The 27,282-nt window shown below is 52.6% G+C and overlaps 2 protein-coding genes and 1 long non-coding RNA gene across 4 annotated transcripts in view; 1 reads left to right on the forward strand and 2 right to left on the reverse strand.

The window, feature by feature from the left end:
• The window catches only part of ARHGEF10 (Rho guanine nucleotide exchange factor 10), a 169,990-nt gene extending 156,846 nt beyond the window's left edge, over positions 1-13,144 (reverse strand). For both annotated transcript variants that reach the window (XM_070252797.1, XM_070252811.1), the window contains exon 1: positions 13,021-13,144. The gene's annotated coding sequence lies outside the window, so the exon portion shown is untranslated. The remainder of the gene's footprint in view (positions 1-13,020) is intronic.
• CLN8 (CLN8 transmembrane ER and ERGIC protein) lies at positions 373-13,563 on the reverse strand. The gene is made up of 2 exons (XM_023630462.2): positions 13,021-13,563; positions 373-1,972 (listed from the first exon to the last, which is right to left on the reverse strand). Exons 1-2 carry the CDS (start codon positions 13,561-13,563, stop codon positions 1,661-1,663), a joined length of 855 nt encoding a protein of 284 aa, XP_023486230.2. The 3' UTR covers positions 373-1,660.
• Positions 13,564-21,822: 8,259 nt separating this feature from the next.
• LOC138921015 (uncharacterized) lies at positions 21,823-26,781 on the forward strand. Its single transcript, XR_011433147.1, has 2 exons — positions 21,823-21,887; positions 25,597-26,781. It is a non-coding gene; the product is annotated as an uncharacterized lncRNA (long non-coding RNA).
• Positions 26,782-27,282: the final 501 nt, after the last annotated feature.

Consider the following 27,282-nt stretch of genomic DNA (forward strand, 5'->3'; position numbering starts at 1 on the left):
CCCTGGGCGATAAAAGCGTGTGGGTCCTGGACCATAGGGTTCAAAAAGCCTCTTCCACTCAGACGCCTCTGCCTCCGCGCTCCCCTCGAGAAGCCCCCGGTCAGAGTGAGCACCCACGCGCGGTGGAGGCCAGCTCAGGCAGTCTATGGCGCAGCTTCAAACTGCATCTTCGTTGAGATACAGGCTGTAAATGGGGAGCCCTGGGCAGCTCAAAGGCCCAGTGAAGGTCAGATAAAAATTAAGCTAAGTATTTCAAACCCTAAACTGAATTTTGAACACGTGAGGCTGTATGATGACGTTTGGTGTCTCCAAGACAGAAAACATCCACAGCCGTGTGAACAGTCTGCGAAACAAGCAGCGACATCCCCTGCATCCTGTAAACATCAGTCACTTTATTAAGCTTCCGCCCAGCTGGGAAATGCTCCCTCTGCCTCCACAAGAAAGGGCACGAGCACAGGCCAGCGGGAGCCACGGGGTCTTAGTGGTCTAGCAGGGACACAATTTGCTGGATACTTTTAAGATTTAGATCATTTCTTAAAATGAGATAAATAGGTAATACATATGACAAACATAATCAATACAATGTACCAGTAATCCAAATACAGTATTCTGAGAGTTCCGTGTTACATAACAAGCACAAGTCACACATGATTTTTACAACAAACACAATGTGTTTTTCACCAACACTTTCACGGTGCTTCTGATAACAATCCGCTTTTCAGTTTAATTGCACACTCACGGCAAGAACACTTGTACGTGTTCCCACAGAACTGCTGGGCTGGTGCAGGAACTCGACCCGGGCCCTGTGAGCGCAGAGCACCGAGGGACGGACGCACCCCCAGGCAGCAGCGCAAGAAGGCTCTGCCGCCGGCCCCAGGGCTGCCTCCCACGCTCTGGGACGTCCCTGCAGCCAAGTGTCGCTGCGGGCAGGTGGGCAGGCGACCTCACAGCTCACAGGGAAAGCGCCCGCCACCTTGTCTTGAAATCTACGGAGAAACACCAACTGAGGAACACCTCGGCAACCCAGTCAATTGAAAATGGCCCTCAAACCTGGACGAATCTAATTACTCAACAGCTACCTCCATTTGCCAATTGCGCAACACAATATGAATACAAAATTCTTGTTTTAATGTCGCTTCCTTGATGAAAAAGAAAACCTCACAGGACTTCATCTCACCACGCTCCCAGCAGGTGGGTGCGCTCCCAGGCCTCGCTCTGCATGCCGCTTTGCCACTAGAGGGCACTGCTGCTCACAGTGCCGGGGGAGCTGGACGAGGGCGAGAACCGGCATCATTTTCTTAGGGCCACCCTCCCCAACTAAGAACACGACTCTGGAGTAAGACACACAAAACGTGGAACATGTGACCAGAAAGAGTGGATGTGACCTGACCCCCCACCACAGGGACCTCTGTGTGCAGCCACCTCACGTGCTCAAACGGCCGTCCCTCCGCACCACGGACCCTTCCCAGATGATCAACACGGCCCTGCAGGATAAGCTCCTAACAGGAACGAAATTAGAGATGTAAAACTCTGCTCCTAAAGGCGAATCCAGGTCTCACAGACACTCCGCGGCCACGGCGGAATCAACAGCACAGAAACACGAGTTAGTCGCGTGGGGAAGCAGTGCTGGCCCTTCAGCGCCCCGGCTGCTCCTGCGTGGCTACCGCTCCTTCTTCTGCGGCACCTGGCCGTTGGCCCTGCCCTTGGGTTCGGGCTGTGCAAAGTTCCAGTCCACCGGATTGAGAAGCTGCTGCGTCTTCTTGTGGGTCCAGTAGGGGTTGAGCACCAGCGTGAGGAGGCTCAGCCCGACGAGGAAGAGGGCCAGGTGCGGCAGGTAGAGGCTGCGGACCAGGCCGTCCCAGTGCCAGAAGCACACCCACCACATGTGGTAGGTGAGGACCATGCGGCAGTGGAACATGTGGATCATGAGCCACTGGTTCAGCTTCCAGACCAGGGAGTCGGACCAGCCGGCCTGCAGGACAGAGCAAACACGGGTCAGCACACAGCCGTCACAGCTCACTCCACACGCCAGAGGGACCGGCCGCCTCGCTCACCGGACATCTCTCACTCGCCGGAAAGCAACAGAAGCCTCTGGCCAAGCTCTCCTCTCCCTGGCCTAATTCGGGAAGGGGCCGGTCCTCTCTGGAGCCCCGTCAACAGGAGGCGCGAGCCTTGCTGCTTGCTCACCTGTCCGTCTGCTCTTCTTGATTTTTTGCTCCCTAGAGCAGATTCAATCCTTTTTAATTTTTTTTTACCTTGAATTCGCACATACTGAGTAAATAAGCAGTGCTTGTTTGGTAAAACCTGAAGACACAGGCAGCCTTGTTAGACCAAGCCCCCATCCAGGAGGACGGTCTCTCGGAGGACCTGAGTTTACGGTGAGCTGTTTTTGATACTTTGACCCCAGTAGTCCTTGGAGACAAGCCAGAATGAATTTGCCTTAAAATGATTCCAAATTTACACTAAAGCTAGTTTCCAACAGTTGTGGCTAAAAGTGAACAGGGAACTTGAAGATGGAATGCATCAGGCCCTGGACACGAAGGTGGGACCTCACGGCGAGACCTCGTCAGCACCCAGACAGTGGGCACGGGACACAGCCCAGCACCCCTCAGACCAGTGAGTGTCCACAACCAACCTCTCTCCTCTCCCAAACCCAAGCTGCAGAACCATCCTCTGCAGTTCCATGCCAGGGCCTCCCCTTCGCAGGATGGGGACACTGTCTTGCATGTGCAGGAGGAAACTCAGTGGTTCGGGAGAGGGGCACAGGAACACAGGACAGCCGGAGGTCAGGAAGGCGAGGGGGGGTGGCTGGCACGTCAGGCAGCAGAGCGACTGTGATCTCAGGAAAGGATGGGCTCTATGCAGCCACACCTGCCCAACCTGAAGGGGACCCAGCAAACCGACCTCTGAGAGTGACTACATTTAAAAGAGAAAGAACCTCCTGACATCACAAGAGTGTGTCCACACAGCTCTGACAAGGAAAAATGAGAATCGATGGAATCAATGACTTAGGGACTGCCTTAGAAATGGACAGGAAAATGGACAGAAAGCCAAGGAACTGATGTGTCTGAAATACTCTTAGATCAGAGAAGCCTACGCCCGGTCTAGTCCTAATGATAATTAAGTTATCTGTAAATAACACCCAGAAGAAACATTGTAGCTTTAACTCTCTACTGCGACACAGTTCTACATACTGCAAACTCCTGTTGTACTAGCTCCCACCAAGCCCGGAGGAGAAAACGAATGTGAAGAGGAGCAGAAGCGAGAGCACAGGGCAGATTAACGGAGCACGGACCGGAGTGCCGGGTCCGGGTGTGGACCACGGCTCTCCCAGGAGTGGGAGCTGAGGCCGCTGTGTGGCCCTCAGGCTCCTGCAGGAGGCATGGCCACACTCGGCGGACGGCCTTCAAGCAAGTGCTCTCTCAGCACCCGCCACCTTCAACCACCGGTGGCTTTTCCCAAGCACTTCGTGTGCCCCATCCAGGTGCAAATAAAACACCACAAGCCTGTGATTGGTGCCAGCTGAAGGGAGATGGCAGCCAGGCTCCCCATGGACCCCACAACTGCTGAAGTGGGGTAAACACACGGAGTAAGAGCCAAGGAGGCGCAGAGCCAAAACAAGACAGCTCCCCAAGGAAAGGGGCAGAGACACAGCGGGAGGAGAAACTCGGGCCTGGAGAGCATGCGCTCATCAGTCTGACGGGAAGTGACGTGCGATTCGAGCCAAATGCGAGCAGCCGATGCTGAGACTGTCTCCCCGTCTGTAGGACCAGAGGCTGGGTGGGTCTCTGGCTGTCTAAAGTCACATCACAATGCGCTCGGTTCTCAGAGGGTGACACACTGGCAGCAGAGGCGACGCTGGACCAGGGGACCTCAGACAACCGCCTCCCCGGCCGCACTGGGCCCTGCTCCCCTGCAGGCTCCTCTGGACCGAGCAACAGTTTGTCTCGGCAGCTGAAGCCCGGCAGCGGGCGGGCTCCGTGCCCCTGTGGGACGCACTTGCTGAAGTGGGAGGATTTAGGCTCTGCAGGCCCCAGGGTTATGCAAGAGTGAGCCGGAGGCCCACAGGCAAGGGAGCAAGTAACGCGGCGTTTCACTTCCTCACTGTCTTACACACGCTCGCAGCGCTGGTGTGAACCGATCATTAACAAGGGGAGCTCTGAGGAAGTCCTGTGTAAAACGAGCACAGCATGTTCCTGGAGGGACCAAGACGCTCCATCCGCCCTCCTTGGATCCATCCGCAGATTGAGTCCAGTCACGAGAACACATCAGTATTTTCACCGACTTCAAGTCATTTGGAAGCTCACCCCGTGCAGTAACGTGCGCGGACAGTCCAGAAAGGTGTGACAAGCAGGAGGGCTGAACACGTCTCACTAATAATCAAAGACCACAGTTTCAGAGATAAAGTGGTGCCGGCACAAAAACAGAACACGCAAAATGCAGAAGAAAGTGAAAACGCACGGAAGGTTGCTCCCGGGCAGCATCTCAGATCACTAGTGAAAGGACGGATGACAGAACTACATTAGGACACCTGGCCAGCCCGCAGGGCGGGGGGGGGGGAGGTTGGATCTCACTTCTCATCTTACAGAAAAATAATTTTCAAAGAGATTAAATATCAATGTTTAAAGGAAAAGGAAAACCATAGAAGTACTAGAAAAAAAGACAGGAAACCCTTTTATAATTATTGTGTGGGAAAGGGCTTTCTAAACATGATGTGAGAATCATGACTTGTACAAGTAAAAATTGATAGAGTTGACTACATAAAACAAAGTGTCTAAATGAAAAAAGTTAAAAGAATGCACGGCAAAATATGTGACAAATGACAAAGGCTATTTTTAAAGGTTTGAAAAATAACCAAAAAGAAAGCACCAACCTCCAATAGGAAAAAATGGGTGAAAGTCAAGCAGTCAAGGACAAAGCGAAGCAATTTATAAAGCAAATACGAACGTCAAACATGAGAAAAGACTCACTAGCGATGAAATATATGAAAATTCAAAATTCATTGTTTGGGCTGGCCTGGTGGCACAGCGGTTAGGTGCGCACGTTCCACTTTGGTGGCCCAGGGTTTGCTGGTTTGGATCCCGGCTGCAGACATGGCACCACTTGGCAAGCCATGCTGTGGTAGGCGTCCCACATATAAAGTGGAGGAGGATGGGCCTGGATGTGAGCTCAGGGCCAGTCTTCCTCAGCAAAAAGAGAAAGATTGGCAGCAGATGTTAGCTCAGGGTTAATCTTCCTCAAAAAAAAAAAATAATAATGCATTGTTTAACTTAGCTTGGCAACAGTTAAAAAGCTGGATAATAGCTAATGCTGAAGTTGTGGAAACAGGACCTTTACATACTCTTGGTGTGAATGTAGATAAATACTACTTTTCTGGGAGAGATTCTGTGGAATTCCATCCAAATATGAACTACCCTGCACACCATTTAACGCAGCACTTGCACTTCAGCGATTTACTCCAAGAAACAACCAGAAAACTAAGTAAAAAGTACACACAGCACATCGTGATCCTGGAGACACTGTCCACGACAGCAGGGGACAGGAAACAGCCCGATGCCCAAGAGCACAAGATGGGGCTGATAAACCATCACCACTGCAGAAAGGTGTCCGTGAGGGCACCCACCAGCTTGTGGGGTAAGAGGAGAGAGGCTGGGCACCGGGTGTCCTTACATACACTTACAAGGCCAGAAAAAAAGGCTGGAAGGCCACACACAAAAGGGGAATTTGACTTTTCTTTACCTTTCTGCACTCTGTATTCTTCACATTTTTTCCAATAAGTATATGTTAACCAAGCAGTTATTAAACCTTCTTTTCCTAAGAAGAGAAACATCTATTATAAAAACAGAAAGCTACTATCACTCTTTTTTTGCTGAGGAAGACTCGCCCTGAGCTAACATCTGTTGCCAATCTTCCCTTCTCTACTGTTTTTGGATGTGGGTCACCACCACAGCATGGCCACTGACCGGCGGTGCAGGTCCACATGTGGGAACTGAACCCAGGCCACTGAAGTAGAGTGCGCCAAGCTCAACCACCAGGCCACGGGCGGCCCCAGAAAGCTAACGTTACTCCTTAATTTGAACCCATGGTTTACCTCCGATTCGGCCGTCTGCTGCAGGCTCTCCTGGAGGACGGAGGCAGTGGGTCCCTGACCAGAGACCTGCCTTCACCTCCAGGAGCCCAGGAAATGGAGAGCCGACGTCACATCATCACTGCAGGAGAGATGCGCCTCCCCCACGCCCGCAGCACCTCCTCCTCACAAAGCTTTCACCCCAGTCAGTACCACCTGCAACCAGCAGCATGCCAGCATCAAGAAAACAGTACAAGCAGTGTTTCCTTTTTTTAATTTGGAGCAGCACTAAGCCCCTACGTGCATGTGACTCATTTATGCTTCACAACACTCACAATTTCCAACAGAGACCAGGCAGGTTAAGTAATTTGCCTGAGATCACACAGCAGGCAGTGGGGGCTGGGACTGGACCACAGATTAACTCAGGGCCTCGCCATCAGCCCCGTGCACACACAGCTCACTTCTGCCAAAGAACGCACACCACACTTACTGACCCTTAGTCAGTTAATGATTCTTCACTGGACGATCCACTGCACACCCACAAGGGACTCAGCAGAAACAAAGAGGAACTCAAGGGATGAAATTACCTCCATGTCAAGCAACGCCTGCACTACATGTTCCCACAATATGGTGCCTATGTCCTTCAAACCACTCACCAAATCAGTAATTATCTGAGACCCGTGTCCCCATGTCACCCGCCATCAGCTCCATGCTGGCAGGGGCTCAGTGCGCTGGTCTGCCTTCTTTCTCGCTGGAGGACAATGTACGTGCAGAAGCGTGTTCCTCTCCAGGACCCCACCCGGGCACAAGAGGACCACTACCCTGGCTTTAAAGAACAGGTCAGCTCTGCCTGCCTGTGCCCTTGACCTCAAGAGGAATCAACAGGGTGCACCTGTGGGTCAGGCTCACCTCACCACACAACGTGTTTGTGGAAACCCCCCAACGGCTGCCCAGCCCTCCTCCGTGTGGCTCACGTGCCCACTCACTGCTGCTGTGTCCCTGGGTAGATCCCCGTCGGGGCCACATGAACAGTGCAGCAATGGTGTGTTCGAATGAACACGCGGGCGCATTCCCAGCGGGTACACACCTGCCAGCACAGCTGCCAGGACACAGGAAACCTCGTAGGCTGAGCGTGTTTTACTCCCCACTGTGACCAAAGTGAAGGACTCAACATTTATCCAATGAACAAAACAGCCAAGAAAACCCGTCAGAAAGACAGTGCTAGCCCTGCCATGCCCTGTACCTGAGCAATGCCACATCTGCCCCACCAGACCTCTCTGTCACCACGAGCATGGCCTCGCACACATCTGCCCCACCAGACGCCAGACCTCTCTGTCACCATGAGCACGTCTTCATGCATGTCTGCCCCACCAGATTCTAGAACTCTCTGTCACCGTGAGCAGGGCCTCGCACGCATCTCCCCCACCAGATGCCAGCTTCTGGAGGACGGTCCTCCATCCACGTGTATCAAAGCTGCCGGCCAGAAGCTAGATGACAGCACCCAATTACCACTCATGAGAGCATTGATCATTCACGGAACTGCACAACTAGACAAAAACAAAATGTTTGTACACAGAAAAACACCTCTCCTTGACCAATTTAAGGGGCACGGACTCTAACAAGCTTAGTCTGCAATTCACTTGGCCATTCGCTTCAGAAGTCATAAAACGAAGGACTCTTTCCATTCTTTTCCTCAGTTACTAAAAGTGGTCTTCTCAAATTATTAATACTCACATCAGAAACATGAACGTTTACTCATAAAGCAATTACACTACGTTTAAAAAACTCAAAGCTTGAGAAGTGAGCGTTCTTCGGTCTCACTCAGGCTTTAAAATTTTTGTATTCAATGTCACCAAATGCTTTGAGAAAAGCTGGGGTTCAGTGACAAACTCTGTGACATAACACATGCAAAGAGGACTCTGTAGCTGTGGATCCCAGTGGTTAGTGCGCACAGCACATCTGTGTGCAACAGTAGCGCATATACACTGTGTGCACATATATACAACAGCAGACATACATAACTTGCTTTTTCTATCATCTCGTTTACTTATGGACTAGTCTTTTTGTGGATATTTAGATGTTTGAGTCCTGTGTAATTCATTTACTATTAATTCTAAACGACATTTCAGAACAGAATTCCAGGAGGAAATGCTAAGAACATGCACTGTTTCTGACGCAGAAACCGATCTTCAATAGGGGAAGGTTTCGTTTTGATTTACATCCTTTAGTGTCTCATCAAGTCAGACCTCGATGGTGAGAGGATTCTTGGATCCTGATGTCCAGTTATGCTAGAATCTGGCAGCTTTATTAAAAGCCTAAGAAGACTTCAATATTTCAGACAGGACTGACTTACAGCAGTTAGTAGTATCTGAACGGGAACAAGAAATAAAGCTACCCAGACACACTGGCCCTAAGCTCTACTAATTCAGGGGACAACCGGGTGGTGGGGCCTGCTGGCTGGTAACACTCTGAGTGTGTCCTAAGGCACACATGGCTAGCCCTCCTTCTGCCCTGCACAAACAGCACCCTAACAGACGTTGGAGGAAGCAGAAACCCCACAAGTCTCTCTAGAAGTCACCCTGCTGCTGGAGCCTGCCTTCTGCCTGAGGGTGCTGAGGACGCAGGAGGCTGGCCTCAGCCCCACACCTAAGGAAGAGGAGCTTCTGGAGACACCCACCACCCTGCTCCCTCCCGCCGGGTCAGCGGACCCTGCAGGGGCGCTGTCCCCACCCCAGCCCCCCGAAGAGCACAGACAAGAGTCTGGAAAAACACATGTGAAACTGCTCAACGCTGCTCACCTCTGGAAAGGACTGGAAAGAGACAGGAAAGATTTTCATTTCTTTTCCTTTTCAAAGAACTTCTGACAAAAAAGAGAAGTTCGAGATAAACAGCAACTATGTTCTCAAAACGAGTGAATCACACCCCAAACACACTTATCCTGTGGGTGTGGGTTGAGGTCCCTGTCGCCCGCGGCTGTTCAGCACGTCGAGGCGAGTGGGCCCCCCTACGTTCCCTGCAAGACGATCACTTCAGACACAGCCAACCTGATCTGAAGGCTCCTGTCCTCATGTGTGAGAAGAATGGTAAGACAGGAACGCTGGGCCACGCTGCCTCCCAGCACACACTCCATCCACACTGACTCCAACACTGCTGCACCTCTGCTCACAGCCTGGAACGCAGGGCAGAATGAGCAGGACGGCTCATACCGTCCTCAGGACGCCTCCACCATCGTGAGGGATGTCCACGGGGGGCACTGAAAAATCAAGTGGCATAGGCAGAGAGGCGCACAAGATGCCGACAGGCTCCCAAGTCAAGGCTTCTTCTCTAAAATGACCCTCACCTCGACCAGCAGCTTCAGTGCTCACTGAGAGCTTAGGGGTCAAACAACACGTCCCCTCCACTAATGGTTTCCCGCCCTTCTTCCCAAATCCTTCATGCCCCCAGGACTGCATGCTGTGCCCGAGCCCCACAATCGTGATGACCTCTCCAGGTGCTGGGACCACCCTGGGATGCCTGTCCCGGCGATGCCTGAGTCAGCTGGCCCTTGTGCATCGGCCAGGACTCACGTGAGCTTTGCCCTGTTCCTCCCAGGGCCACGTGGGCCTGGTGGCTCTGCTCACAAACCTGTCACCGTAGGCACACGTGCTATCCGGCATCAGACAGGGGCAGCCTTGGGGACGGCAGGAATGCTTCTCTCTGAACTGCCAGGTCCCAGCATGGTACCCGACACATGACTTGTGTCCCATTAGACTTGACAGATCTCTGCTCTGGATGAGGAGCCTGCACCATTTACACTGGGAATCCACTTCTGACAAGCCAGCACCATCTGTCCACGAGGACCCTGAAGGTGGAGGGATATTTTATACTGTTTCCTCCCAACACTTACCACAGTGTGCTGCACCACACAGCGCTCAATATAGGACCCATCAGTGGTGACTGCATTAAACATTTACAACTACAAAAGCAGTACTTCAAGTTCCGTATAACATATCCTCTGAAAAGTGTCATAAAAGACGGCAAGAATCTGTACTTAAAAAATAATTTTAAAGAGTTTAACATAAAGAACATTTTGACATCAAAATGAGAATGAAGATTGTATATAGAAGACATACATTTAAAAAAATACACTTTTAAAAGCAAAAATAAACCAAATAACAATGCGAGGTCCCGACACTTCCAATCACTAGTGATATAACCTACTGGAAAACAAAAGAGCAAATGTGTGACAGGCACCAGCAGGACGGCAGGCAGGAGGCTGGGCCCCTCCCCACAAACACTGATTCAGCCACAAATCCCAGATATTCCCTTTGTGAGAAAGCAGACACTATCGAGAGGCTCCTGTTCCCAGGAGACTGTGAAACCAGGCTCGCCGGGGCTGGCAGGGCAACCTGCAACACCCTCTGGCCGGAGTCCCTGCCACGGTGCAGCAACAGAGGACCAAGCAGAGACCCCAGCTCCCAGCCGCACACAGAAGGAGGAGCTGGGTCACGTGTCCAGCACCCCAACTTTCTGAGGGGCTCCCAGAGGACTGGCTTCTGTCCTGCCAGTCCTGGAGTGTGGCTGGGTCAGGCAGTCTAGCTGACCGAGGAAGAAAGGAGGGAGTGGCTTGGGCTGCTGGACACCACAGCTCCTGCCCCACCTGCTCAGCAGAGAGTGAGTGGACAAAGGCACAGCCGCCTACTTTTCCCTGCGGAGGAAACGCTGACAGAGACCTTCAGACTCTCTGGCTGGGCCCACGGGGAGATCTGAGATCAGTCTGTGAAGACTGGGTGGGGGAGGGGTCTGCTTTGTCTAATGCAGGACACCAACACAGAGTCAAGGAACATGAAGAATCCGGCAAAGACGTTCCAAAAAAAGAGCAAGCCAAATCTCCAGAAGCAGAGCCTAATGAAACGCAATTACACGATTTACCTACAGAGAGTTAAATAACTACCACAAAGACGCTCACTGAAGTCAAGAGGATGCAGCAGGAACAAAGCGAGAGAAAATGTAAGAGAAGTACCAAACAGAAACGGAGGTGTGAAGAACACACGACCGAACTGAAAAAGTCACTGCAAAGTGTCACCACAGTGATGGACAGAGTCAACGCAACACCCATCAAAATCCCAATGGCAGTTTTTACAGAAATCCTACAATCCATAAGAAACCACAAAGACCACAAATAGCTGCAGCGATCTTGAGAAAGAAGAACAAAGCAGGAGGCAGCACATTTTCTGATTTCAAACTGTATTATACAGATGTAGTACCCAAACCCGTACGAACTGACACAAAGACAGACAGAGACCAAGGCAACAGAATCGAGGGCCCAGAAGTACTTCCACGCACACACACTCGCCTGGTCTTCCGTGACGGTGCCAGGAACACACAGCAGGGAAAGGACAGTCTCTTCTATTAATGATACTGGGAAAACTGGATGTCCCACATGCAAAGAATAAAACTGAACCCTTATCTTACACCATACACAAACCCAACTCCAAATGGATCGAAGGCTTAAATCTAAGACCCCAAACCGTAAAACTCCAAGAAGAAAACAGATGGAAAAAGCTTCATGACGTTGGTTTTGGCAATGATTTCATGGATATGACACCAAGAACATGGGCAACAGGAACAAAAATGAAGAACTGGGACAGCATCACACCAAAAGGCTTCTGCACAGCAAAGGAAACAATTAACAGAGTGGAGGGAAACCCACACAGTGGGGGAAAATATTCGCAAATCATCCATCTAATCAGAGACTGATCTCCAACATATATAAAGAACTACAACTCAACAGTAAAAAAAACAAAGAATCTGATTTAAAAAATGCGCTAAGGACTTGAATAGACAGTTTTCCAAAGCAGCTATACGAATGGCCAACAGACGTATGAAAAGATGCTTAACGTGACTAGTCATCAGGGAAATGCACGTCAAAAGCACAAGGAGCTGTCACCTCACACCTGTCAGAACGGCTAATAGCAAAAAGCACAAGACGACCAGCATTAGCGAGGGTGGGGAGAAACTGGAACCCTTGCACACTGCTGGTGGGAATGCCAAATGGTGCAGCCACTGTGGAAAACAGTATGGTTTTATTTTCTAAAAACAGAACTACCATATGATCCAGTAATCTCATTTCTGGGTATTTATCCAAAAGAACTGAAATCAGGATCTTGAAGACTTATTAGCACTCCTATGTTCACCGCAGCACTATTCACAATAGCTAAGGTGTGTAAACCACCCAGGTGTCCACTGACAGATGAACGGACGAAGAGAACACATTGGACACATATAATGGAAAACTATTCAGCCTGAACAAGGAAGGAAGTTCTTCAATACATAAGAACATAAATGAAACCTGAGAACATCACGCCAAGTGAAATAAGCCAGTAACACAAAGACAAATACTGCACGATTCCACTTCGATCAGGTATCAAAAATTGTCAAATTCATAGGGTCAAAGTGTGGTATGGTGGTCGCCAGGGGCTGAAAGGAGGGGAAGTGGCAGGTTACTAACCAATGAAACGAGATGAACGAGCCCTGGAGCTCTGCCGGACAACAATGTACCTGCAGTTAGCAAGACTGCACCGCACACTCAAAACGTTCTAAAGAGGGAAGATCTCACGTTAAGTGCACAATAACATAACATGAAATAAAGTTTTTGAAAAGATTTGTATGTAGATGTACATATTACTTCAATTTTTTAAAAAAGCATTTGAAAAAAAGAAAAAAATGACATTATAAATATTATCTACTGAATCATAAGACCCACTGTGTCTTCTTTTGTTAGGAGCTGGGAGCCTAAAAGGTCTGTTTAAAGTTAATAAAGTGGAATTCAACCAGAGTGAGTGTGACTGACTGTGTGCTAGCGGCTGTCCAGCACGTCCACGTGAACCAGGAACGCAGGCCCTGTGGTGACGGGCCTCCTCAGCTCTCAGCTCCCGCTCAGTGCAGCAGCCCCTCCTTGCAGAAACACTCACCTTCAAGAGCATCCAGGAAATGCAGGTGAAGGGGGTGCTCATCTCCAGGAGCAATGTGGTCATGGCTAGATAGTGGCCGGCTTTGAGATTGACCACTGAGCCAAGGAATCCAAGGAAGGCAAAGAGATGGTGGACAACCAAGAACAAGTCGAATGTCCGGAAGAACAAGCTGGACAGGTGAACGGCCACATTTTCAAAGAAAAAGAATCCAGTTGCCGTTGCCACATGAAACCAACACCAGTTCTGCTGGCCACGTGCTTTATCAGCTTGAAGGACAGGGTCCACCAGCAATGCCCACAGGCCTGCAGCAGTGCTCTGAACACCAAAGACGGCGCGAGTGGCTGCCAGGTTCCAGAAGACCTTCTCTTTGGCCCCCAGAGAGCGGTAGGTGGCGTTCAGGGAGGACGACAGCTGGTGGCAGACCACAAAGACGCCCAGGTAGAAGGCAAAGCCCGCGACGACCAGCGTGGAGCGGGTCTTCCATGACGCGTAGTCCAGGTCGAAGATGCTCTCCGAGGTCCCTCCATCACTCACGAGGCTCATGGTCCTCAATCGTCGGTCAGAGGTGTCCCGGGGCCAACAGACGGCTCTGGGGCCCCACACTGCGTCTTGTCCAAGAAAAGGAAGTCAGTGCTACGGTCTCTAGGATCTTCATGTATCTGTCTTCAATCTGAAGAAAGAAGAGGTGATTCACTTTATGTGACTAAACAGAATCTAGGACACAACACTACTCCAGTACCACAAAAACATAATAAAACTATTTTTAAAAATTCTTTATCTTATTCTTAGGCAAACTTTTGAAGATAAACAGCAAGGAAACATCCACTGGTAGACCAGGAGAAGGAAAGAAAATGCAATTAGAGCTGGAGGTCAGCCAGGAGCGGGAGACAGGAATGCTAACAGGACACTGTCCCAGACTCTTGTTCGAGTCGGCCACAGGCCAGCTCCAGCCTCCATGGCCCGTCAGTCAGTCACATGGTTCACAGAGTCCACAGGGTAAGCACACTGAGATCATCACAGCGGAAGAGACTTTGTTAAAGCATTTTACTTCCAGAAGCCCAGACAAGAACACTGCCCCGGCACTCCAGTCTGTCTGGCAAAGCCCTCTGCCAATGTTACCACATTTCCACCACCATCCACGGGACATGTCTGGGTTCGAATCCCTGCGGCACCACATCCTGGCTCCAGACTCGTCCAAGGCTCGGCTTCCTCGTGCGGAAAGCACTGCTCTGAGACCAGCAGGGCGATGGATGCAAAGGGACTAAAACAATGTCTGGCACATGGCAGGTATTCGCGGGTTTAGTACTAGGATCATCACCATTTACTGCCATTCAGACCTCCTCACAAACAGTAGGAAAAAATAAGTCCTCAGTTCTAGTCTGTTAACTTGCAAACGCTGAGAACTCTGTCCTCAGGACCCCACCAACTCATCAGAGCCAGCGCCCCAGATTAGATCTGAGACGGGCGAGGCCATGCACGCCCTGCTGTGCCACCTTCAGACACAGAGGACGGACCCCACAAACTACTCAAGGCTCCGGTCTGCAGATGCACTGAGCGCCTCTCCCCCTCCAGCTCTCACCAGTCTACACTGAGTCCCTGCCAGAGGAAACCCATTTCCCGCCCTGCACCAGATCATCCTAACGGCCTTCTCTAGCTCTCAAATTCAAGGTGGTAATTCTGCTCATTCAGACCATGAAAGAAATCCCCTAAGTACGTAAATGATGACTTACACAGGGGCCATGGGTATAGTGCACCAGTGATCAGACCGTTTCGGAAATGCACTTCTCCTCCTAACAGTGGTTGCCTACAGGCAGGGGGAATATTGTGAACATACTTACCCATTCAAGAAATAAGTTCAGTTAAAACAAGTCAGTAACTTTTCTCTGCAACGGTGTAAAATGTTGTCATTCTTTCACGGCCCTTTTTATATTTCTGCTATTCACAATCAACCCTTTTCTGATTCTACCTCAGGCTTGACAAAACTTGAAGGTAATGTAAAACAAGTTTCAAGTTTTATTTCCAATATACTTAAGAACTTCCCTGAACTGCCGGGAGCCGTGGCTACATCATTTGATTGGCTGTTTGACAGGGTCCAGCCGATAACGCCGAGGAGTGCAGGGTCGCCCCTTGGTGAAGAATAACCTGCCGCCCCCTCACATAGTTCTGAAACCTGTGCTGCTTCTAATTGCCCTTCATTCCTTTTCCTTTCTTAACCTCCAGTTTTCACTCCTTTGGGTGGCTGCTTGAGAAGCACTACCTCCCAGGAAAATTAAATATAGTAAGAGAATGTGACCACCTGCAGGTAACTTTCAAAATATTTTTCTGAGAGCTAATTTCGTTTGACGCAGTTAATTAATGGAGGAGCACACAGTCCCTTTTGAGACAAGCAGAAAGGAATCCTGCCCAGATAAGATGTCGAATTAGGTTTATGGCCTCCATCTGGTTAATGTTTCCTTCTTCCTCCAGTTCTTTGTCTAAATATATATGCATCGCCCTTTCAAGTTTGCTGGTTAATTGGATGATCAAGAAGTATCTATATATTATTCTTGACCTTCTGCTTTCTGTTAAAACGTTATAGAGGTTTTCTCCTAAAAGCAATAAATAATATATAATTGCTGAGTAGAAGGGCCAAGGGGTGCAGGGATGCCCCTCGGTGAAGAATGGCCAGCCGACACCCCTGATATTTTCTGAAATGTATGCATGCTTTCTATCAAGGTTATGACTATACTTGTTTCTGCTTTTTATTCTTGAAGATATATAGTTTAGCTTAGCTTTTCAGCCCTTTACCTTACTAACAAAATGGTATTTTCTCCAGGCAGTGTGCTCAGGGGACTGTTAGCCCTGCCTCCTAGAAGACAAAGGAATGCTTTCAGCCCCTAAGGGGCACCCTGAGAACTACCCGCTGAGAACACAAATAGCCCTGGGGATAAGATACCCTGGAGTTGCCATTAACCATCTACACTAACGGCGTAAATGATTGAGGGAGGCAGGGGTGGCTCCCCCAGGATATAAACAGAGGGAATGCTGTCCTGTCCGGAGGTCTGGACCTTCTCTCTTTGATTTAACTTTACCATGAATTACAACAGATGTCAAGGTACCTATCTCTTTTAGCTTAGAGACAACAAACAATAATTAACTGCGGAGAAGACGATCATTAACCTTATGCTCTATGGAACAGAATGCTAATAAATATTCTTGTGCTCGTTTTTTACTTCCTTATCTCTCTGAGAATATTTGTAGAGCTATTTCTGTACTAGTCCTGAAAAATATAAAAACGACACTTGTGCACAAAAAGTTGGACTTGCTAACACCAACCCAAGTCTCACGTCTCCTCCCTCACTGCACCGGACACTGTCCCTCCCTCAGGAACCTGGACTCAGCCGGAGCGGGACTCCGGCATGCAACCAAACTGGAAGGTCACCTGCTGGTTTTACACTAGTTAGCACCACAGAAGGCGGTGGAGCTACCTCCACAGGTCACAAAATTTATGCATGCTCCTTGTCTTCACGCACGTTTCTCTCACAGCCTGAACTCTGAGCCCCTCGGGACGACCGCCCAGCTCCCTGGCTCCAGCTTGCACCAGCCCTGCAGCTCGCGCCACGCTGCAGCTCACGTCCTTTGCCTCCCGGCCTCTGCTCTCGAGGCCCTCTGCCTACAAGAGTCCTGCCTCACCCCGCCCCACGCGGTAGCCCGACTCTTTGGTCCTGGCATCAATGTCACTCCCTCCAGAGGCCCTCCCAGGCCAGGGGCCGTGCCACCAGTGAGGCCAGGTATGTGTGCTACCTGCTCATACCGCACCATCTTCTCCATGATCGTCTCTAAGGACGCGCTCTAAGTGCTAATAACCCTGACCTCCACTGGACCAGCGCCCTGATGGGCAGCCATCCGTCCCTGTGCCCCGCTGCCTGGCGCAGGGCCTGGCGCAAAGGGCTCAGGAAACACTTCACAGAAGTGTTTGTTTTCCATTATTCAAGTACCACTCAGCTCTAAACAGGCCAGCTCTGCATGGACAGGAATCTGTGAGGGAAGAAAGGAGTACACCCCATTTCCACCTAGAATCCCGATGGCTCCCTGCTCTTGCCCCTGCCGCATGTTCCACACACAGGATGCTCCGTATGGGTGAAGTGATGACCGGGCAGCTGCCCTGACCCCGGTGCAGACCGGTCTCTGTCTGTGTCACGCCGAGACTCCAGCTTATTTACACATCTCACAGCACACTGAAGAGTCGGTCTGTACACAGATGAAGTTCAACACCACATTAAGAGGCTGGTAAGAGCACTCGCTTGGGGTAGCTGTGTGTGTAGGTTAACTTTTTTCTGTGCATTATGATGTTGTGACATCTTAAAACCCTCTGGCTGGGAGAGACGGCCCCTCGCAGCTGGCCGATCCTCAGAGACAGCAGAGCAGGAGCAGGCCTGTGACATGCCCACCAGCCACCAGAGCTGGCCCCTCCACCTGCCCTGTGCCCAGGAGCGAGATTCCTCTGCCTACAGCCAAACCCAAGGAAACGATTCCATCCAGCCAGTCTGAGTGCTCCCCTGCCCTGCCTGCCTTCCTGTGGGAACCCCGGGAAAGGCCATGGCCCAGTTCTTCCCCTTGCTCCTGTCTTCTGCCTCCTGACCCTGCGGTGCTGCCTTGTGTGGCCCAGCGTGGTGCTGTCTCTGGGACCCACAAGCACAATAAGCTGTTTTTTCCTGAGCCTCTCCTCCATCTCCTCTTGAGGGGAGCTGACTGACCGTCTCATAAAAGAACCCAGAACAATCTGGGTCTGCAGGTGGTCGGCCGCCTTCTAAGCCCGCAGGGTGGGGCAGTATGAAGTTCACAGTGCAGATCAGTTTCCAGCAAGGGTAATACCAGCAAGGCAGACAGATTCTCAGTGTCAGGGAGAGAGGAAGCCTCACCCTCAAGAACCTCATGGGAACCCATGCAAAGGGCTGCCCTACACAAAACTGTAAACTCTGCTAAAATTCGGGCTCCTCCCCAAATTCCTTCCTGTACTTTGCTGCAAGCCAGTCATGAGGTTCAGGTTACGGTTCCCACTTTCCACAGTTGCACCACTATGCTCTTGGCCAAGCCACCGCCTCTGTGGAGCCTCTGCTTGAACGGGAGGGTCCCCGTGACTCTGAAAGGCTCTGTCTGAAACAATGACTCGCGTTCGCCCCCGGGGAAGCGGTCAGTGCAGGTGCTATTCCAGGAAGGTTGTCTGGCTGGGAGGGACTGCAGGACACTAGGACAAAGATCAAGAATAGCCTGGCTTAGTGGGTTCTGCTACTGAGCTGAGAAAACAAGCTTCTTAACCACAGTAGACCCGCGTCTGACTAGGGGAATAAGAACTAGACATGAACACTGGCGGGGGACACTGGTAACTAACATGAAGCACCAGCCAGGCATGTTCAACTAGGTCATGCACTCTTTCTGAACGGGTAACAGGATGTTTCCAGCTTACACAAGAGAGCCCAGGCTATTATTTGCCTCGACGACAGGGAGACTCAGGCCTCTGGTCCCTGGGGCACACCCGCTGCAGAGGTTGCTGCTGTTTGTTTCTTTCATGCCTATGGAAGACGCCACACCTGGCCCTCCCCCAGAGATTCTGACTCCATCACCCTGGAGTGGTGGCCAGGCCGGGCCATCTTTTAAGTGCCCAGGTGCCCAACCACTGAGCTGGCACGGTCTCGGGTCCCCTCCTGGTCGTCAAGTCCCACAGCTCTGAGGTGTGCTGGCTTAGCCTCCTCCTTCTTCCAAACCAGGCGGGCATTACTGAGACGGCATGGAAGAGTCTCCTGTGTGCTGTCGGTGGTTCTGAATGCGAGCTAGAGACACTGCCCTGGAGAGAAACCCTCACCATAGACCCCACGAATCCGTCTTCCCTCCTTCCCTCCTCCGACCTCCCTGCTTCCCATCGGGCAGCACGAGGAGAGGTGGGGTCCTGAGGGTGGAGCAGAGGGCCTGGGTGGGGATGGCCTGGGTGTGCCTCCAGGGTGGAGACGTGGATGGCCCGGGGGAGGGACAACAGAGACACTGAGGCCAGGAGACCAGGAGCCACTCCCCAGTGGGAAGAGGCCAGAGCACAGACCCCAGCTCCTGGCTCTGCACGTTTCTGAACCGCGTGTCGACTGCCTCAGTGAGAAGCCTTGAGGGAGGAAAGGAGGCACAGGGCGCAGTGAAGAGGCACACGTAAGGAGGGCCCAGGACCAGATGGTGCTAGCACTCGGGGAGGGGGGGAGGCGGTGCCAGGGACTGGCTCCAAGGACCCAGAGATCTAGGAAAAACATTCCTTTCAAACCCATAGCACAGAAACACCCAAGACTGGCTTCCAGATCCTCAAGCCTTCTAGGTAACCCTTCTGCAGACAGTGTCACGCCTAAAGCAGGAAGCTCGGACAGGCTAAGGTCGGCACCGGAGCAAAAACCAGGAGCAGCAGAGCCAGTCAGGGCAGACCCTCCCCGCAGTCACAGCCGCTGTCAATTAGAGAAACACAAGCAACTCACCATATGAGCCCGGCACCTGCTCCCCTTCAGAGCCCGTGACCATGTCCCTGTCCCGATCCTTGCTCCAAACCTCCCCAGTACACCTGTTTCCACACAGCTGCGGGCACAGCATTTCCGGGTAAGCTGGGGCTGGTCTAACCTGTCACCCTGGGTCTCAGGGTGTGGTCAGCACCAGTCAGCACCCCCGGTCAGGGACGCACAAACAAGGTGAACCGCCAGGAGGGAACAAGGCCAGGCCTTGGGTCATGGGGATCTGCCGGCACCCAGTCCGGGCAGCCTCCCTGGGGCCCTGTAGACACTGCTGAGCCCCTGACATCAGTGTCCGCTGAATCCACACCACACAGGGACGGCTGCAGGGGCGACGCTAACCCTTTGTCCCAGGCCCTCTTCTGGAATGGGAGTGCAGACGGGGGTGGGGCAGAGTTCCAGTTCTCCTTTTGCCTCTTGCTGGCCTGCTCACCCTGACCACATCCGTCTTACCTTCGGTGGGACACTGGGGTCACCACTGCTCCACTCCTTGTGCCTGCCTCGCCTCAAGCTCAACTTAAGGGCTTCTTCGTGTCGCCTGAGACCCAAAGGGAAGGCTCATACCTTCCCCCAGCACAACAGGAGGCCTGCAGCACGGACTCATCCTATCCTTCCAATCCAGAAGGCTTCGAAGCCCACGCACAATGGCCCTTCATCTCAGTGGTCAACCAGCTGCAGCCAGGAGAAAACTGACTCCTGGAGGGGCCGAAAGCCCCGTCTCTCTGCAGGCTTTCAGATTCTTCAGGAAGAATCTATCTAGGAACCTCATCTCGTTCTTTCTTTTTATAAGATCTGGTGGTTTAGGCTGCTCTCCTGCACTGGACATTTTAAAAACATTAGTAAGAGTGTCAGCCCCAGTGCTGCAGCAGGACCAGGCAGCCATGTCTCCAGGATGGGGCTCAGTAGCCACCAGACCCTTTCAGCTCCTCCTGACAGCATCCATGAGCCCCTTCTGTTCAGCGCCGGCTAAAGTGCCACGGATGCCAGCATTTTGTGTTTGGAGGAGATAAAAACTTGGCAATGAAGTCAGAAAAAGGAAAAAGGCTTGCATGCCTTTTTATGTCATGCTGGCTTACTGCTTAACAGCCCCCCTGCGGATCACTTGACTTTCTAGGGCAGACACTGAAAGTCACTCTTTACCAGGGATGGGGGCCCAGGCATTCCACCTCCGTGAAGTCAGAGGTCAACCTGTACAACGCTGACACGGTGGGATAATCTCCCTGGCCGCCCAGGAGAAGGGACAACCCCAAAGGCGGTGGTTTCACGGCCAAGCAGGACGTTCCCCAGCGTCCCTTTTATCCACGCTCTTTTGAACGGTCTGTCATCCTGCTGGGTCCTTCCCAGGGAGTTAAATGCCACCTGACACGTGCTCACTGCCTGCATGACAACCAGGTTTCTCCTATTCTGAGAATGATACTTTGATAGTTTGCAAAAACGTCTTCTTCCAAAATCAAAAGAGATACAGGCTCCATGAGAAAGATACAGAAAATATAAACAGGCATCAAAATAAAGAAACCAAGCCCTGTAAGCCTCCTCCGAGCTCCAAGCACTATTCCTATTTGGGGCGTCTGCTGGGTCACTCGTTTAACGGAATATAAACAGATTTTTCCCTAAAAGCGGGCGCACGCACCCTTCCTCCCGCGGGCCGGGCAGCGCCCTCACCCGGGGTCTCCGTGCGCAGGTGCGCAGAGGGGGCGCCGCCGGCTCCTGCAGCGCCCGCCTGACCCGGCCCGCAGCGCCCCGTCCCCGCGGCCCCCAGCTCGGGGCTCTGACCCAGGCAGTGACCCCTCGGCCTGCGCGGTCTGGACCCTGCTCTGCGGAGGGGCGGCCCGGCCGGCGGCGCCCTGCGGCCCAGGGGAGGATGCCCGTCCCCGACCCCGAGCCCGCCGTCCCCCGCTGCCCGGGCCCCCGTCCCCGACCCCGAGCCTGCCGTCCCGCGCTGCCCGGTCCCCCGTTCCCGACCGCCCCGCCTTGTCCTCTCTCCGCCCCCGGGCCCCGCGTCGCCGTCCCCGAGGCTCACGGGCAGGCGAGGTCCACGCCGGGGCAGTCCGCGCACACTGAGCGCCGGCGCCCGGGGCGCTGGGGGCGGGACCGGACGCCCGACAGGACCGCAGACCCCGCCCCGCCCCGCCCCGCCCCGCCCCGCCCCACGCGGCAGTCACCCACTGCAGGGCTGTGGCCACGACCCGGCCCCTCACCCTTCGCCTCTCACCCCTCACCCCCGCCCGCGTCCACCCAGCCCTCACCGACCGCGTCAGCTGTCACGACCCCGCCGCAAACGCCGCCGCGCATGCGCACCTCCGGTGGGCGGGGCCTGCGCGCGGCCGCCGGGCGAGACCACGGGCGCCGGAGGTGGGGGAGCGGGCGGGACCACAGGCTCGGGAGGCGGGGGTGCGGGCGGGACCACGGGCGCCGGAGGTGGGGGAGCGGGCGGGACCACGGGCTCGGGAGGCGGGGGTGTGCGGGCGGGACCACGGGCGCCGGAGGCGGGGGTGCGGGCGGGACCACGGGCTCGGGAGGCGTGGGGGTGCGGGCGGGACCACGGGCTCGGGAGGCGGGACCACGGGCTCGGGAGGCGGGGGTGCGGGCGGGACCACGGGCTCGGGAGGCTGGGGGCCACGGGGGGTGCGGGCGGGACCACGGCCCCCGGAGGCGGGGGTGCGGGCGGGACCACGGGCTCGGGAGGCGGGACCACGGGCCCCGGAGGCGGGACCACGGGCTCGGGAGGCGGGGGTGCGGGCGGGACCACGGCCGCCGGAGGCGGGGTGCGGGCGGAGCGGCGGGGCGCGGCGGGAGGTCACCGGAGTGGTTCCCGGGACCTCGAGGTCCGCGCGCCCCCCGCCCGCCCCGCCCCCGGCCCTCTCCAACTGCGCCGACCCAGGACAAAGCTGTCACGCCCCAGCCGACCTCTCCAGGACACCTGGCCGTACAAGGAAGGGGTCGTCCGAGCTGACCCCAGACTCCGGGCATCCCGGGACTGGCGAAGCTTCTGCACCCCGCAACCCAAGCAAGGGCCCGAGCCGGCGCAGACCCGGCCCCGCGGAGACCACCCCACGGAGCTCTTACGGAGCCCCCACCGATCTCCCACGGAATCGCCACTGAGACCTCGAGGAGCCCCCTCTGAGACCCTAAGGAGCCCCAATGAAATCCCACAAATTCCTCACCGAGACCCCACCAAGGACCCACGGAAGACCCTCAAGAAGGACCCATGAGCCCCCACTAAGACCCACGGAAGCCCGTCGCCGCCCAGCCTGTGAAGGCCCAGCTGCAGGCCGGTCTGCCCAGCCCTGCGCAGTGACCAATCACGGTGACTCAGCCCTCAGAACCCAGGGCTCCTTGGAAAAATAAGTCGGCCATCCAAGGCCACCAAGCCTCTGGAGATGTCGAGCATTGAATGTATAGTTTCACTTCCCAAACCACCCTGTGGCCTTAGGCAAATGACCTAACTTCTCCCAACCCCGGTTTCTAGGTTCTGCTTTCTGCAAAGCCAGTAAACCCTCCTGACCCAGCCATAAGCAGGCTGTCAGTCCTGACAGCCCGTGATGTCAAGCTCCCTGAAAATCACAGAGTGATGGAGAGACAGCAGCCACTAACATTTCCGGGAGTTCTTCCCTCTCAAGCAGCCCCTTTAGTCTTCCCAGGACCCTGGAAAAGGAGGTTGGACATGTTTGCACTGGGGTATGGCTTTCAAAGCACTCGAGGGGGGTGGTCTCATTTTGTATGGATCCCTGGTCAGCAGGCGCCTCTCTCCTAGCCCGTGGCCCCTGTCCTGGCCCTCAGGATCCGAGTCTGTAAAATGGAAATATGCACTGCCCACTCCACATGGTGGAGAGAATTAGATGCTACGAGCTGGAACAGCAGCTGGCGTTACGTCGGCATTCAGCACACGTTATTTAAAAAACAAATTAATTGTGAGGTAATGCAGCTGAAACAGCTTCATGAACTGTGAACTGGTTTTCAGGAGTGAGGCGGTGTCTCCACTTTCCGGATGGAAACCTCTGGCGTGGGAGCATTCTGTGGAAGGACCAGCACAGGGAAGATGGAGTCAAGGAACCTAGAACTGGGGGGTTCTGTTTTTGAGTGTAGACACCAGGCTTTGGAGAGCCAGGAGCAGCCTTGCCTAGAGTGGAAAAATGTGGCTTTGGAGTCAGATGGACCTGGGCTCCAGAGCCACCAGCCGCGAGCCCTGGGTGTGCATCTGCTTGACCTGCGAGGCCCGGCCTCAGTTGTGAAATGTGGAAGTAACACCTGGGAGGGTGCTCTGAGATTTCCTGGGGCGCTTACCTGTTGGGGCTCGGTTGCTGTGCTGGCCCAGGACTACTCATGCGTCACCATGCAGCAGGGCCCTGGCCCAAGGATCTCACTCCAAAGGCTTCTCTTTACGGCACTTGTCACCACCAGACATGCTGTATTTTTATGGGTTTGTTCTAGTTATTTCTTTATTTTCTATGTCTTCTGACTATACTGCCAGCTGCATGAGAGCAGGAATTGGTCTTGTTCAGCACTGGGAAAAGTACCTGGCACACATTGGTGACCAATAAGTATTGTTGAAAGGACAGATGAGGCAAGGAATGAGAAGTATCTGGACGGAAGTCATCTTTATCCACGCTGCCTGCACCACCCCCAGGCCAACTCTGTGAGAGGCGCTCGAAAGTGCATTGTATTGGAGCCAGCTCGGTGGCATAGTGGCTGAGTTCATGCCCTCTGCTTCAGTGGCCCAGGGTTCACGGGCCCAGATCCTGGGCACGGACCTACACACTGTGCATCAAGCCATACTGTGGCAGTGTCCCACATGCAAAAAACAGAGGAAGATTGCGATAGATGTAGCTCAGTGAAAATCTTCCTTGAGCAAAAAGAGGAGGATTGGTGACAGGTGTTAGCTCGGTGACAATCTTCCTCACCCAAAAAAATAAAAGATAAAATACTGTCAACGAAAATAATCCATAACCAATCTATAAATGAAAATTTGGGTGAGTTTATTCTGAGCTGAAATCTGAGGACCATGGCCCGGGGCCTTTCTTCCCGAAGGAAGAAAGGGCACCAAAGAAGTGAGGTATACAGAGTAGTTGTATACCCCCATACAGGACGTTTCACATATGATTGAAATGTCCCTCCCACAATAGTCACAAGATTGCCCTGTCAGCACAGCGCTTGATGGACACAGCAGGTAGTGGGTCTGCTATCTCGGAGGGCGTAGCAGGAGGCAAGTCTATTGTCTTGAGCTGGGTGGTCACAGGTGAGCGCAGCAATCAGCTTCTAGCCTAAGGAAAGATGCTTGATCCTTAAGGGAATGCCAACGTTGGGAGGGGGAGGGAAGTTGCACCTTTATCTCAAGGGCCTTTGTTCTTGCCATAGGGAATATCTAAAGCAGATATACAATGCATGCTCAACGGCCTCGGTCAGGCCCTTTTGGAAAGACAAGGTCAGGCCGAATTAGGTTTACACAAAATGGCTTCCTCATATTCTCCAATATATCCTATTGCTTGCCATTTTTATTTGTCAATACCAATTCCTTTACCCTACCTCATTAAAAACAAAATGAATTGAATTAAAAATATGATGGAGGAGCCGGCCCACTGGAGTAGCAGTTAAGTTCACATGCTCTGGTTAAGTTCACACGCTCTGCTTTGGTGGCCCAGGGTTTGCCAGTCTGGATACTAGGCACAGATCTAGGCACTGCTTGTCAAGCCATGCTGTGGGAGGCATCCCACATATAAAGTAGGGGAAGACGGGCACGGATGTTAGCTCAGGGCCAGTCTTCTTCAGCAAAAAGAGGAGGATTGGCAGTAAGTAGCTCAGGGCTGATTTTCCTCAAAAAAAATAAAAATAAAAAAATAATGAACGCCCTTTGAAAATAGAATATTGTAAACTTATTAGATGTGTTCAGCACATTAGGAAGAAGGTACCCTCACATTCAAATTTGGTTATTTTTCTGATGTCTCATTTAGGTTTTAGATTTAATATTCCAAAGATTGGATTTAGATATTCAAGGATCCTGTCTTTCCACTCCGCCATCTTCAAAGCATAGTGATAAACGCAATCGTTTTTTCAAAAATTACAGGTGTAACTGGTGATAAATATCCAAGTGGACTTGAGAGAACTTGGAATGCAATGCCGCCTGCTTCCTGCTCCCGTGGGACCCACGTGACTCTCATCCCAGAGGAGACACCTGTGCCTCCAACCCGGTGGCTTGCCTCCTCGTCCCTCAGGATGTAACGACAACGACAAGTTTACTGTGTGAGGTCCCAGGCCGAGCGCCAACGCTGAATGGTTCATTCAGACCTCACATTGTCTGGCACATTTTCAAGCATTCTTCCCCGTGTTTTGTAGACAAGAAAACCAAGGCTCCCTGAGGGCCAGGTTAAGTAACTTGTCCAGCTGCTCGCCACGGCGCAAAGATGAAGCTGAGTTTTGAAATACCACATCATGCGGTATTTAGAGAAGAAGATTGAAAAGACTTTTCAGAAGAGGTGGGGAGGGACAATTTTGACATTATCTTTTTTCTCCTTATCATATAAGCAATGCATGCTCATTGTTTGTTTAATTAAGAAAAAGTCAGAGTTTGAAAAGACATTAGCAGAGGAGTGGTGGTGAGGTTTCCCCTCATCTGCCTGTTTCTTTCTAAGAACTAAGGGAAATGACTGAGCCCTCAGAGGGGAGGGAGGGAGGAGAGAATGTCCTGGCATTAAATCTGAGCGGAGAACATCGTAACCCTGCAGGGGAGGTGTCCATCCATGTGCCGTGCTTCCACACAAGCTTGCAAAGCATCGGAACCCGTGTTCATGATTGGTGGCAGTGGGTCTGAAACAAGCCTGATTCTCTGGATTTCTGCATTTCGGGTGGCCAGGCTCTCTGCACAGCTGTGACAGTGACCCTCCCCCTGACTCAGCTCTAGTTGGACTCCTCTAAGCCTCAAGGCCCCACACTCAGGCTCTGTCTTCCCACATTTAGCCCAGTTTTAGCGGAAATCCCCCACCCTCGATGTTGTCACCTCAGCCTCACTTTAGCAAGAATCCCGTGGAGTTGGTCTAGCAAGAACGCCCCCAGTCTTGTGTTTCCTCCTAGTAACTTCCCATCCATCACCACCCAATACACACCCTACTCCTTGGCTCTGAATCCCCACTTGTCCTTATTGTGTTCAGAGCTGAGCCTCTCAGTCTCTCCCCGCTACTGCAAAACCCCAGTGCTGTGGCCCCTACGCTTGTCAGGATGGCCCCTGAATAAAATCTGCCTTACGGTTCTTTAATGAGGGTCATGAATATTATTTTCTTCAACAACTGTGGCAAAATGAAAGCTTCTTAGAAAGGAAAAAACATTTGTCATAGCAAAATCTATCTTCTTATAGTCATTCCTGCTTATATGAGTATTCATTGTGTCCATTTCTTTTTCTGAAAAGAGTATTTTTGAGCCACAAACCATGGTGCCCATGGTTTGGATCCAAGATGCTCAGAATGCACTAAAGGGCTCTGAGCTTGGGTCCTGACACTCCCTCTCTCTTGCCAGGGTTTTCCCTCCACTGGCTTTGTGACCTTGGCAGGGTGGATTCACCTCTCTGAGCCACAAACGTGAGAAGATGAGATTGGTCTAAAGTCTCCTCCAGCATCAAGGCTTCTGCTCTGCGAGGGTCAGCTAAACCAGGGCAGGGCCCTCTCTGTTGAAAATGCTGACCTTGAAGCTAATGGCTACAATTATCTCCCAGACAAAGAATCCTTAAATCTCTGTTGGTCAAACCCGTCACCATAACAAC

The sequence above is a fragment of the Equus caballus genome, chromosome 27 (assembly GCF_041296265.1).
Source record: "Equus caballus isolate H_3958 breed thoroughbred chromosome 27, TB-T2T, whole genome shotgun sequence".
In the NCBI taxonomy this organism is placed as follows: domain Eukaryota; kingdom Metazoa; phylum Chordata; class Mammalia; order Perissodactyla; family Equidae; genus Equus; species Equus caballus.

What these genes read in the sequence shown, in the direction of transcription:
- CLN8 (XM_023630462.2), bottom strand. Translation starts at nt 13,563, where the DNA reads ATGAGCCTCGTGAGTGATGGAGGGACCTCGGAGAGCATCTTCGACCTG. An exon ending in TTTCCTGGATGCTCTTGAAG is followed by an intron (nt 1,973 to 13,020) that starts GTGAGTGTTTCT and finishes TCTGTCCTGCAG; the next exon opens with GCCGGCTGGTCCGACTCCCT.